Raw genomic sequence first — 14,406 nt, forward strand, 5'->3', positions numbered from 1 at the left:
GTGCGGATCCGTCATGGATCTGCACAGACGGATCCGTTCAGATAATACAACCATCTGCATCCGTTCAGAACGGATCTGTTTGTATTATCTTTAACATAGTCAAGACGGATCCGTCATGAACATCATTGAAAGTCATTGGAGGATGGATCCGTTTTCTATTGTGCCAGAGAAAACGGATCCGTCCGCATTAACTTACATTGTGTGTCAGGACTCAGGACGGATCCGTTTGGCTCAGTTTCGTCAGACGGACACCAAAACGCTGCAAGCAGTGCTTTGGTGTCCACTTCCAGAGCAGAATGGAGACGGAACGGAGGCAAACTGATGCATTCTGAGCGGATCCTTTTCTATTCAGAATGCATTAGGGCAAAACTGATCCGTTTTGGACCGCTTGTGAGAGCCCATGACGGATCGCACAAACGGAAAGCCAACAAGCCAGTGTGAAAGTAGCCTAGGTAATCCGGGGAGAAGGGCCTCAAAACGAGAGGTGACCAAGCATGAAATGGTCACTCTGGCTGAGCTCCAAATATCTTGTGTGCATATGGGAGAAACTTCCAGAAGGTCACACACCAATATGGGCTTCATGGCAGGGTGGCCAGAAAAAAGCCTCTCCTCGGTAAAAGACAATAAAAACCCACCTGGAGTTTGCAAAAAAACACCTAAAGGATTCTCATATTGTGAAAAACAAGATTCTGTGGTCTGATGAAACCAAGATTGAACATTTTTGCAGCAATTCTAATTGTCAGTCTGGATGAAACCAGGCAGTGTCCATCACCTGCCCAATACCATCTCTACAGTGAAGCATAGTTGTGGCTGCATCATTCTGTGGGGGGCTTTTTCAGCAGCTTGAACAGGGAGACTGGTCAGGGTTGAGGGAAAGCTGAATCAAGCAAAGTACAGAGATATTCTTAGGGTACCTTCACATTAGCGGCAGGGGAGTCCGGCAGGTGAACAGCCTGTCAAATCTGTCCGTCCTGCCGCTAGTTCACGAGTGCCCCTGGACTGCCGCTCCGTCCCTATTGACTATAATTGGGGCGAAGTACCGGCGGCAGCACGGCAGCGCATGGTGAGAGGCAGCCGGACTAAAAGTACTGCATGTTGTAGTTTTAGTCCGGCAGCCTCTCGCCGTGCTGCCGCCGGAACTCCGCCCTCGCTATAGTCAATAGGGACGGAGCGGCAGTCCGGGGGCACACGTAAACTAGCGGCAGGACGGATCCGACAGGCTGTTCACCCGCTGGAACAGCCTGCCGGAGTCCCTTGCCGCTAGTGTAAAACTAGCCTTAATTAAAAGTGCATCCAGAGAGCTCTGGACCTCAGACTGGACTGAAGGTTTTCCTTCCAACAAGACAAATACCCTAAGAACACAGCCAAGACCACTCAGGAGTGTCTTAAAGCCAACTCTGTGAATGTCCTCGAGTGCCCCAGCTGGAGCCCTGACTTGAATCCAATCAAACATCTCTGGAGAGACCTGAAAATGGCTGTCCACTGACGGTCCTCATCCAACCTGACAGAGTCTGAGAGGATGTACAGAGAACAAGGGCAGAAAATCCCAAAATCCAGGTGTGCACACCTTGTGGCATCATTCCCAAGAAGACTGGGGGCTGTAATAGCTGCCAAAGGAGCTTCAACTAAGTACTGAGTAAAGAATCTGAATACTTATGTGTGCAGGAACAGGACCTGTGGTGACGTCACTCCGGTCATCACATGATCCATCACCATGGTAAAAGATCATGTGATGACCGGAAGTGACGTCACCACAGGTCCTTTTCCTGCACACAGCAAAGAAAGAAGACAGAAGCGATGCCGGCTGCGCGATCAAGTGGATTAAGGAGAGTTAAATTATTATTTTTTTTAACCCCTCCAGCGATGTTTTACTTTGCATTCTGTATTCAGAATGCTATTATTTTCCCTTATAACCATGTTATAAGGGAAAATAATAATAATGATCTGGTCTCCATCCCGATCGTCTCCTAGCAACCGTGCGTGAAAATCGCACCGCATCCGCACTTGCTTGCGATTTTCACGCAACCCCATTCCTTTCTATGGGGCCTGCGTTACGTGAAAAACGCACAAAGAGGAGCATGCTGCGATTTTCACACAACGCACAAGTGATGCGTGAAAATCACCGCTCATGTGAACAGCCCCATAGAAATGAACGGGTTGGGATTCAGTGCGGGTGCAATGCGTTCAATCCGCGCGGAATACTCGCCCGTGTGAAAGGGGCCTAAGGGTTGGTTCTCCCATGACACAGAACAACTCCAGATATAAATCTCAACACTTCCAGGTAACATCTTACAACAGCCGTGTTCGCCTTGTGGAAAAAGGCTAGGTCTACACGACGACATTTGTTGTGCGCAACATTTTGTGCGACATGCTGCGGCTGCGATAGTCGCAAAAAATCCATTTGAGATTCGCGCGACAAATGTTGCAGGGTAGTTGTGCCATATCTGTCGCGCGACTCATGTCGTCGTGTAGATCTAGCCTAATAGTCCTCCAAAAGCCATACAGCTAGCGCTCCCACATCACAGGGGACAGGCTTCCATAGTCATTCCCTGAGAGATATTGTCTACATCTGAAGCACCCACCACAAGTTAAGGTGTACCTAAACCTATAAACTGTATTAAATGGGATTACATTCATTTTTTCTAATACACTTTAATTATTTTACTTTTTACTTTTCCTAGGGAAATAGCTGCCTGAAGTTCAGGTGTGTACTGTGCTTTAGAACCCGCACTCCCACACACTGCTATACCTACTCCCGTTGCCGCACTGGGCGCTGTAAAGGCTGGTGTTCTAACAAAAATCCTTACTTCGTGAAAATGCCTTGACCCTCGTGACTTCCGGGGGTGTGCGCCTCAGCGCAAGCGCACTACCACGGCACGGGTAAGATAAACTTGCTCCACTAAAGCTTGGCACAGATGGGCTATGTCAGGCTTCAGCAGAGCAAGCTCAGGAGCTCAAACTCTGCACCGCTGGCATGCAGGGATTTAGCAGAGCAGGAGATGCAGCGCACATTGCTCCCTCACCTGTGCTCGCTAGGTCAGGCTTTAGTGGAGCAGCAATGCCTCGCTCAGTCCGTACTTCCATGCACAGTGGTGTACAGGCTTCTAAAGCACAATGGTTCAGGCACCTATTGCATTAGGAAAATAAAAAAAATAAAGCACATTAGAAAAATTTATCATGTCATCACATTTCCAGTAGGTTTCAATAAAAACTTTATCTATACTTTTAGGTACACTTTAAAGTATACTGTTTTCCTGTATATACTTTGAAATCCACACTGAAAATTCGCAGTAAAAATTGACATATGGCAGAATAAAAACTTGCACCAGGGGGTAATTTAAATTTCCCACATTATTTGGCTGCAGCATGTTAATAAGGATTGCTAAAAGCTTAGTCACGTTGCTGGTAATGTACGACGCTGCCGATCTGTCACACAAAAATCCAGGGCGGCAAATCCTCAGCACTGCGCTTATTTGTGGACGTGACCTGTGCGCCCACAAACATCAGAGATATGGAGCCAGGAGCAGGTGTGCCATTCATGTATTACCATACTTGATACGGCTTGTCCAAGGTGACAGACTCCCTTAAAGTGGTTTCTATTGTCCTGAGGACCAGAAATCACTAGGTGATAGGTGGGGTCTGACACCCTGCTGATCAGGAGCTGCAGAGCACGGACAACGCTGTAGTGGCGGTGCTTGCTATTACGTCCTGCTCTTGTCGAAGTCCTTAAAGGGAACCTGTCACCTGGATTTTGTGTAAGGAGCTGAGGACATGGGTTGCTAGATGGCCGCTAGCACATCTGCAATACCCAGTCCCCATAGCTCTGTGTGCTTTTATTGTGTAAAAAAAAACTATTTGATACTTATGCAAATTACCCTGAGAGGAGTCCTGTCCCTGAGAGGAGTCAGTCAGGACTCATCTCAGGTTAATTTGCATATGTATCAAATCAGTTTTTTTACACAATAAAAGCACACAGAGCTATGGGGACTGGGTATTGCGGATGTGCTAGCGGCCATCTAGCAACCCATGTCCTCAGCTCTATACCCAAAATCCCGGTGACAGGTTCCCTTTAAACTTCGTCATCTCTTAAAAAGGCGCAGTTTGGCTGTGAAATAATAATATTAATACTCTACTCGTAGGTCTCTACCTCCTGGTCCCTCTCAACACGAGTGCCCATTACCTGCGTGTCAGGAGGGACCAGGATGTAGAAATCGGCAAAAGACAAAGCAACATGGTAACGAGAGTTGGAATCGGTAAGGGGAGTACGATTACTAAAAATTAAACCGCCGGACAACCCCTTTAACAAAAGAACATTAATTAAAAGGGGTTGTCCGAGATTTTTATACTGATGACCTATTCTCAAGACAGGTCATCAGTATCTGATCGGTGGGGGGTCCGACACCCGAAGGCACATCGAGCCCTTCTCCGTGCATACCAAGCACAGCGCCATACATTGTATAGAGGCTATGCTTGGTATCGTGCTCAGCTCCATAGAAGTGAATGAGACTGTGCTGTGATACCAAGCACAACCACTATACAATGTATGGCGCTGTGCTTGGTAAGCTCACAGGAGTGCCAGTGCCTTCTCAAACAGCTGATCGGCGGGGGTCCCCAATGTCGGACCCCCACCGATCAGATACTCATTACCTATCCTGAGGATAGGTCTTCAGAATCAAAATCTTGGAAAACCCCTTTAAGTTATTTAAACTCCCGCCTCACCATTCCTCAGGCCAGTTTTATGTGGTCAAATTCTAATGTCTGGGTTACGCCATAATACGGGGACCTCATGTGGTTTTCAAAGTTCAGTATAGTGGTAGTAATACGGATACTAAAATGTTACCAGATTGTGGCCATGTCATCGGTTTTAGGGAAATCTGGATGACAACCAAGGGTCCACCAGAACAGCTCCTGCATACGTTGTCAGCTTTCGTAGAGCCCTGAAGCCCCGTCCTCTCCAGCTATGTAGTGACAGCAGCTGTATGGCCACATAACAAGGAGATTTCCCATTCACCTATTCATGAAGAAACAGCGGAAAAGAACATGTTACAGCTTCACGGAGAGGAAGACCAGAGGACTTCTAGGGTCTTCTCTGTACTGGAGGTTTTAACTATCAGTCCTGAAGTCCTAAGCGGAGACGTATCTGCAGGACAAATCCTGGCACACACTGAGCAGTATTCTGTAACAATGTGGTTTGATTCAGCGCTATTACAACACTTGACAGGGCACTGCCCTCGTGCTGCTGTACGGCCGCCAATACCCTCGCTACGCTGCTGCCGACTAATCCAAGTTCTCCAGGACAACAGAGGGCACTTCAGTGCACGTCACTACGTACCCAATGCTGTCCATGTCCCCTAATGTAGCAAGGTGGAGCGTCGCTTTACTAAAAGAAGGGCACAGGAACCTTAGAAGTAAGGCTACTTTCATACTAGCGTTTCTGGGTCAGCTTGTGAGATCCGGATCAGTTCAGCCCCAATGCATTCTGAATGTTTACAGGTCCGTCCAGAATGCATAAGCTTGGCTGCGTTTGGTCTCCGTTGCGTTTTTTAGACCGTCACTAAAACGCAGCTTGCAGCGTTTTGGTGACCATCTGACTATGCGAAGCCTAACGGATCTGTCTTGACTTACAATGTAAGTCAATGGGGACGGATCCGTTTTTCACTGACACAATATGAATGAAGAATGCAAACGGATCTGTTATGAACGGATACAAGCGTTTGCATTATTGGTGCGGATCCGTCTGTGCAGATACAAGATGGATCCGCACCAAACGCGAGTGTGAAAGTAGCCTTACCCACGGCAACCATTCATTTAATTTCCTAAAGAATCTCTTAAACATAAGAGCTAGGATCTGATTGGTGACTAAACTTTCCTCGGCACCAGTTTTGGTAAATCGCTGTACTAGATAGAAGGCCAGCAGCGATAATGGGGGATCGGCACAAGGGCAGTAAGGGCTGTGGCCACCACCTGGTACCAGTCAGAGCTCTGGACCTTCTCACAAGCTTGAAGAACCGACCGTATACATCAGCCCTGTTCGTTTTCTGCTCCAACGTGACGGGCTCAGTCCTTACAGGACACTGGTCGGTTGCACAGCTGTGGCTCTCGACAGGTCCTCTGTATCAGATTTAACCTGCAACAGTCTACTGTATGTCCGTATGGGCAGGAAGAGACCAGCGCTGCCCTACTGCCATGTCATTATGGACCTAGATACCGAGAAGTGGTGCTAGCTCATGGTGCCAATGCATACTACGAATAAAGAGAAGCGCAACTAAATGTAAAACAGAAAATACACAATCAGCCGACTACTTCAATACATACGGATGATGGGGATATTCATCCATAAATAACATTGATAGGGTTAAAACCTCGCAATACTAAGAGTCTTTAAAATCTATAATATCATAACCATCTCCCTTTATAGTCCGTTCAATTCGAGGGGCCAGTGAAAAATAAGGGACAGCGCGCGGACCGCCTGCTCTGCACTAACGCTTTCTAGGAGATGCCGCGCGTTAGGCTTCATGCACATGGCCGGGTCCGAAAACCAACAGATCTGCAAGATACGGACACCTTCCGGGTGCAGCATGTTCCTCACTCCCATCAATAGAGAGGACTTTTCTCGTCTGCAATCCGGACCAGAAGAACAATGGAAGCACGGCGCCTGCAAAAAAAAAACAACGGATGTGTGCATGGCCCCATAGAAACGAATGGGTCAATGCTTTACCCTCACATATGATAGCACGCGGATGAAAGATACGGTGGTGGAGGCTTACCCTTCAGGTGCGTGAAAAATATGGGGAAAAAAAGCGAGAAGTTACGGATTAGTGGAAGACTCGGAGGGGAAACGGTCAGCTTTCCAGTGACAAGTTTGTGTGAAAGGCCTTAATGGAAAAGCTGGAGCCGCCGATGAGAAGACGCTCGGAGCGGTGAGTAGCACAGACATCAGTACATGTCACCTTGATGTCATGGGCGCCTGGCCCTCCACCTGTCAAGGTAAGTGACAAGCAGGTACCTACCCTCCAGCAAACAGATGCACCAGGGTGTCTCTCTGGCTCATTCTCTCTCATTCTTCTCCCCTGCAGACAGAAGGAGGGAGCAGGGTCCCGGGGGAGTCTTCTGCCCGTTCTCTAGTGACCGCGGATGGAAGCAATGTCCCGTACGTCAGCCCAAAGCCCGGAGATGTAGGCCCGCTGGCATGCCACCAAACAGCAGCCCGTGCACCGCTCAGCTCTGGAGGCTCAGTGTATATAAAGCTGAATAGCGCCTACACAGGCTGTAGCGAGCCCCCTGTCCTGACCTCACACACAGAGCCTGCCTCCCAGGGTCCTGCCAGGATCACACCGTCCCCTGCATTCACCGCTCCCCTCTACCGCCTGCTCCCTCTCAGCCTCATGAATATTCAGCAGACCGACATAAACACAAGCTGATTGGCTGGGAGCTGCAGCGGAAGTGACGTCGCGGCGCAGCTGCGACCCACGTGACTTGGCTCCCGCAGGGATAGATGTGTGAGGAATGTTCGTTATACCAGTCACAGGACTGAGTGACTACAGATCCCAGCATGCATTGCCAAGCACTGGGCGTGGCCAGGCAGATTGGCCGTCGTGTTGGAGGTTCACATGTCCTATGTGCTGCTGTGGGGCTCTGGAGAAGACAGCTACTGTGAGGAGCCAGAGCGAAGAATGGGGGGACCTCATACCATTGTGTTACACAGACAGGCCACCAGTGTCTGATCAGTGGGGGGGCATGTATTGGGAATTGCTGCACCTCCAGTGATTTGGGTTTCTGTTCTGGCCCGATGCCAGTCATACTGACAAACCAGTTACTACAGAGTACTGGGACACGTGCTGATGACTGGTTACACTGGGCAATGTCTGCTCCCACAGCCGGGTTCAGGGAGGACGTCGATTACTACTGAGTCTCGTGTTGCGGAGGAGGTTAAAGGGAACCTCCGCTCCCCGGAGCGCCATTAGGCTTGGGCTACCCGGAGACATTGCATCTCATGGTGGTATCCTGGCGCGATAACTGCAGAAGATCCATCTCTGTTGGAATCTTAGGCTTGGTTCACACTGCCGGGAGTTGGCCGGTCAAAGAACGCTGCGTGCAGCGGTATTTGTCCAGCCGATTCTCAACATGTTTGCTGGATCACCGCCGGACCCCATTAAAGTTAATGGGGCTGGACGTCACTCCGGTTGTGTCTCTCAATGCGGGATCCGTCAGGCTTCTCTCAGCCAGAACAGCCTGCCGGATCGGAAAACGCAAATGTGAAAGAAGCCTTAGGCCTCATGCACGCGGCCGTTCAGTCGGTCCCCAATGCACGGGCAACGTCAGTGCGGTGGCCGGGACAGATCAAGACCCATTCAACTTGAATGGGTCCAGGATCTGTCTCCACCGCAAAAAAATTGAAAATTGAAACTGTTTTTTTTTGCGGTGCGGAGGCACTGACAGAAACGCCACAGAAGCACTCCGTGGGGTTCCGCACCGCAGCTATGGATTGCACACGGCCAGTTCCCGCATATTGCGGGCGGCAATGGCGGTGTCCATGAGGCCTTAGTCAGGGGACTTTGCTATCATAGACCACAGAGCACGTTGCCTGTGACAGTTCTTGCTTGTGCTTTTACAGCCAGATCACAGCGATAAAAGTGCTGCAGACAAGTGGCACAAATGGGTTTTGTCGCGTGACATGTCACAGTGCAGCCTCAGGAGCAGTACTTCATTTTATGTTCATACGTCATGTTCCCCGGCAGTGCGCTGCTGTAATGTACAGTATTTAAAGGTTTCCATTATGTAAGTGCTGCTTATGAGAGCTCCCAGTGCGTTACAGCGGGGCTTTGTGGGTGCACAAACGGGGGAAATGAAAATCTGTGACCCTGACTCAGCAGGAGCAGTAATGTTCTTTTAATAGTGCTCCGGGGAGGTGAGAGAGTCCCTCTAGTGGGAAGTCCTTCTAGTTCAACCTGTTATTATGCAGTGTTGGTCCGTAACCTCAGGCACTCCAGCTTTTCTAAAACCTCCTGCTTGCTACTTTACTTGGCTGTCTTCAGAACAACCATAGGGGTGAATGGAGCATGCTGGGGTTTGTAGTTTCACAACAGCTGGAGTCCCGGAATCTGCTAACCCCTGGTCCAGAAGTTAAAAACTACAGCATAACTAAAGCTTGTCTCATACTGCTGGCAGGCTGTTCTGGTATAGAATGCCGGGAATCGGCCAGACAAAAACCACCGAGTGCAACGGTATTTGTCCAAGCGATTCTCGGCATATTTGCCAGTTCACTGCCCACTTATATTAGGAACACCTGTTCTATTTCTCATTAATGCAATTATCTAGTCAACCAATCACATGGCAGTTGCTTCAATGCATTTAGTGGTGTGGTCCTGGTCAAGACAATCTCCTGAACTCCAAACTGAATGTCAGAATGGGAAAGAAAGGTGATTTAAGCAATTTTGAGCGTGGCATGGTTGTTGGTGCCAGACGGGCCGCTCTGAGTATTTCACAATCTGCTCAGTTACTGGGATTTTCACGCACAACCATTTCTAGGGTTTACAAAGAATGTTGTGAAAAGGGAAAAACATCCAGTATGCGGCAGTCCTGTGGGCAAAAATGCCTTGTGGATGCTAGAGGTCAGAGGAGAATGGGCCGACTGATTCAAGCTGATAGAAGAGCAACGTTGACTGAAATAACCACTCGTTACAACCGAGGTATGAAACAAAGCATTTGTGAAGCCACAACACGCACAACCTTGAGGCGGATGGGCTACAACAGCAGAAGACCCCACCGGGTACCACTAATCTCCACTACAAATAGGAAAAAGAGGCTACAATCTGCACAAGCTCACCAAAATTGGACTGTTGAAGACTGGAAAAATGTTGCCTGGTCTGATAAATCGATTTTTGTTGAGACATTCAAATGGTAGCGTCCGAATTTGGCGTAAACAGAATGAGAACATGTATCCATCCTCTGATGGCTACTTCCAGCAGGATAATGCACCATGTCACAAAGCTCGAATCATTTCAAATTGGTTTCTTGAACATGACAATGAGTTCACTGTACTAAAATGGCCCCCACAGTCACCAGATCTCAACCTAATAGAGCATCTTTGGGATGTGGTGGAACGGGAGCTTCGTGCCCTGGATGTGCATCCCTCAAATCTCCATCAACTGCAAGATGCTATCCTATCAATATGGGCCAACATTTCTAAAGAATGCTATCAGCACCTTGTGGAATCAATGCCACGTAGAATTAAGGCAGTTCTGAAGGCAAAAGGGGGTCCAACACCGTATTAGTATGGTGTTCCTAATAATTCTTTAGGTGAGTGTATAATGCCACCTTGTCTGTGTCCCCTTATATATAATGCGACCTTGTATATGCCCTCTTATATCTAATACCACCTTGTCTATGCCCCTTATATATAATGCTACCTTGTCCTGTCCCCTTATATACAGTATACCACCTTGTCTATGCCCCTTATATATAATGCTACCTTGTCCTGTCCCCTTATATATACCACCTTGTCTATGCCCCTTATATATAATGCTACCTTGTCCTGTCCCCTTATATATACCACCTTGTCTATGACCCTTATACTGTATATAATGCCACCTTGTCTATTCCCCCTTATATATAATACCACCTTGTCTGTGCCCCCTTATATATAATGTTGCTTTGTCTATTCCCCCTTATATATAACTCCACCTTGTCTGTGTCCCCTTATATCTAATACCACCTTTTCTATTCCCCCTTATATATAATGCTACCTTGTCTATGCCCTCTTATATCTAATACCACCTTGTCTATGCCCCTTATATATAATGCTACCTTGTCCTGTCCCCTTATATATACCACCTTATACTGTATATAATGCCACCTTGTCTATTCCCCCTTATATATAATGCCACCTTGTCTGTGCCCCCTGAGTGTAGTGGCTCTTCTTTGGGCTCCGCATTTAGTGCAGTCACTATACTCACACACATATACTCACGTGCTGTCAGTCCCACGATGCACCAATGCCACCCTGGCCTCTTCTGAACGGTCTGCTTGTGTGGAACGTCACAGGAGGTGGGACGATATCATCGCGCTGCCTACATCATAGAAATGTGCTGGTGCAGTACCCCACATGGGATAGCTGCGATTTTTTTGTTAATGCATTAAGGTAATGTGACGCAGCATGGAGGGTCCTGAGCGGGGAAGCGTCAGCCGGGGCCAGGAGAGCGCTGAGCATTGAGGCGCACGCTCGCGATGTACAGGGGCCACACGCAGACATGGGTGCCATGCTGAAAAGACTGCTGGTCTGCAGCCTGAGCTGCCTGCTGAGGGGAAAGTGCGGGGTCATGTGACTGCGGAGTCTGTGGGGCTGAGAGCGATGGGTTGACTTAGGGCAAAGTCGAGAGAGGAGGTGTGGGCGGCGCGGCTGTGATTGGACGGCGCACCGTGCATGTGCACTTCAATTATCGGCACACGCGCACGGACAGCAGTCCTGAGCATGCACACAGGGCTTTTATTAGTATAGATGGGGCTGTACGGCATTCTGGTAGCTTCCGGCAATGCCGGATCCGGAAGCCTGCTCCTGGCCTGCGGGATCAGCAAATGTGAAACATTCTTATCCAACAACTTCCAATCTATCCTCAACTCTGCTGCCCGGTTAATCCACCTCTCCCCTTGTTCCCGCTTTGCCTCTCCCATCTATCAGTTCTTTAACTCGCTGCTCATTGTCCAGCGAATTCAGTTCAAAATATTAAAGGGGTTGTCTGGCATCCATAAAAAATGTATTTAACGACTTCCCGACATGTGTGGCACACTGATCGGGCGGGCACACGAGCTGTGCTCACTCAATCAGGGGCCTAGCCATTACTGACATGCCACTGCTGTATCCGCCAGCTGAAAACTCCAGTGCTGGTGTATTAACCCCTTAGATGCTGTGATCAATGCGGATCACCACGTCTAGGATATAACTAAACCCAAAGGGTATCAAACAAAGACCCTTAAAATCACCATTTTATTACAATCATTTAAAAAATGGACCTTATAGGTCTCACTACTAGTTATCACACCCAAATCAGTAGGTAAGTACATAATGAAAAGTAAAAAATACAAAAGATGAGAAAAGCAAAAACAAAAAACTGCGGATAGTGTAGAAAAGAGGGGGGTAGGGAGAATTGGAAAACTTCCCAGTAGGATGATTTTCCCTACCAAGACCCTATCCTCAGCCCGGAGTCAGCCCCTGGTGGTGGAGCCTCTCCGTCATCGTACCTATCCTAGTCATCCTTGGTAGGTCCTAATCATTGAGGTTATTCCCTATTAACCCGACGCGTTTCTCCCAACTCGGGTTCCTCAGGGGGTCCATATCGGAAGGATAAAGGGGCCAGAATTACAATGAACAAAATAGATAAATCCTGATGAAGAAAAAAGGAAACGCTATTTTGATGTACAATACTGGGGCCCAACCGTGTCACATGTGATCCTCGATGATACGGGTAAGGCAACTCCACCTAAAACAGAACATTAAAATATATCAGAACCAAATAGGCACAGTTTGTGGCATTACATTAATGATGCCACAGACTAGGGTTGTTGCGGGTATCGAAATTTCGATACCCAATTGATACTTTTGTCCCGGTATCAATATAATACCGGGATTTCTATTTTTTCGATACTGGGCTGCACTGCTGCGCAGTCAAGTATCACAGAACATGAGCGCAATGCTGTCAGCGCGCTCCAAGTTCCCTCAGCAGCACAGGGGAGAAGGAAGCAGTCTCTCCCTCCCCCACTGCGCCGCTGCTGCCACCAATGAGGAGAGAGGGGCAGGCGCACTGCGCCACCAATGATAGCATGACTTTTCATGGGTCCGGACTTTAAGTTAGCAGGCTACATAGAGCGGTGCCCAGGGATCTCCCTGCACTTACTAATATTCCTGGGCGCCGCTCCGTTCGCCCGCTGTGCCCCAGTTACCGTCTCCTGCTCCGTATGCTAATTACTACTATTGGAGCAATGGGCAGCAGACATCAGCTTCTGTCCTGGGCGTTCCTTCTCCCTGCTGTAGCGCTGTCCAATCGCAGCGCAGAACGTCACAGCCAGGGTGAAGGAACGCCCAGGAGAGAAGCTGATGTCTCCTCCCCATTGCTCCAATAGTAGTAATTAGCATACGGAGCAGGAGACTGTAACTGGGGCGAACGGAGCGGCGCCCAGGAATAATAGTAGGTGCAGGGAGATCCCTGGGCGCCGCTCTACATGTCCTGCTAACTTAACAAAGTCCAAACCCATGAAAGGCAGTTTTTAACTTTTAATACAGGAGGCAGGTGCCGGCAGCAGAATCACATAGCCGGCACCCTGCCTCTGACAGGGAGCTGTGATCAGCGGCAGTTAACCCCTCAGGTACGACACCTGAGGAGTTCACTGCCGCTGATCTGCCGCCAGAACCCTCTAAGGTTAATTATCATTGATGGCGCAGTGCGCCCCCCCTCAACTCCCCCAGTATTAAAATCATTGGTGGCGTAGTGCACCGGCCCCCCTCAACCCCCCCAGTATTAAAATCATTGGTGGCGCACTGCGCCCGCCCCCCTCAACCCCCCCCAGTATTAAAATCATTGGTGGCAGTGACCACAAAGTCCCCTCACCTCCTCTCATTGGTGGCAGGGGCTGCTTCTGATCGGAGCCCCAGCAGTGTAATCTCGGGGCTCCGATCGGTTACCTACTGAAGCCCTGGCTGCGATAGTCAGCTCCCTGCTGCTGTGTGTACTATGCACAGGGCAGCAGGGAGAGTGTAAAGTCCTATTCACCCTAATAGAGCTCTATCAGGGTGAATAGGACAGGGATGAAAAAATCCCAGGTTCTAGCCCCTAAGGGGGGAAATAGTTAAAAAAGTTAAATGAAAAGTAAAAATAAATATTAAGTATAAATCACCCCCTTTCCCAATTTTAGATATAAAATATATAAACAATAAATAAATAAACATATCGCCACGTCCGAAAAGTCCAAACGATTAAAGTATTAAAAAAATCTATGCGGTGAATGCCGGAACAGAAAAAAAAACTGTGCGATTCGCCATTTTTTAAAATGCGGAATGCACGTGGCTTTTTTGGTTTATTTTTTTTGTGTGGTATCGAATGGTATCAAGTATCGCAATACTTTTTTATTGTATCGAAATCGAATAAAAAATTCGGTATCTCAACAACTCTACCACAGACCGCTACTCACATGTGAAGGTCCCCAGTGATGTGACCAGATCTCCAAAGGTGTGTGATGCTGCAGAGACATGTAGCATCAGGTACTGGGTTTAAATAGCAGCTCATGGCGGGCCTTCCACCCGCCGGAATAAGCATTTCTGGTGGGTAAAACGCATCGCCGTACGATGCCACCCACTTCCGGATTCGTGGAACGCAGAGGTTCCTTCCGGACAAGTGGAACGCAGCGCTATGGATC

General features: G+C 48.6%; 1 protein-coding gene across 1 annotated transcript in view; it reads right to left on the reverse strand.

The window, feature by feature from the left end:
• Window positions 1–7,397, reverse strand: part of SLC25A36 (solute carrier family 25 member 36) — a 49,568-nt gene extending 42,171 nt beyond the window's left edge. The window contains exon 1 of the mRNA XM_040428019.1: window positions 7,011–7,397. Within this exon, the coding sequence (XP_040283953.1) occupies window positions 7,011–7,051 (41 nt within the window). The 5' untranslated portion in view covers window positions 7,052–7,397. The remainder of the gene's footprint in view (window positions 1–7,010) is intronic.
• Between the last annotated feature and the right edge of the window lie 7,009 nt (window positions 7,398–14,406).

Source organism: Bufo bufo, chromosome 4 (genome assembly GCF_905171765.1).
Source record: "Bufo bufo chromosome 4, aBufBuf1.1, whole genome shotgun sequence".
Taxonomy (NCBI): Eukaryota; Metazoa; Chordata; class Amphibia; order Anura; family Bufonidae; genus Bufo; species Bufo bufo.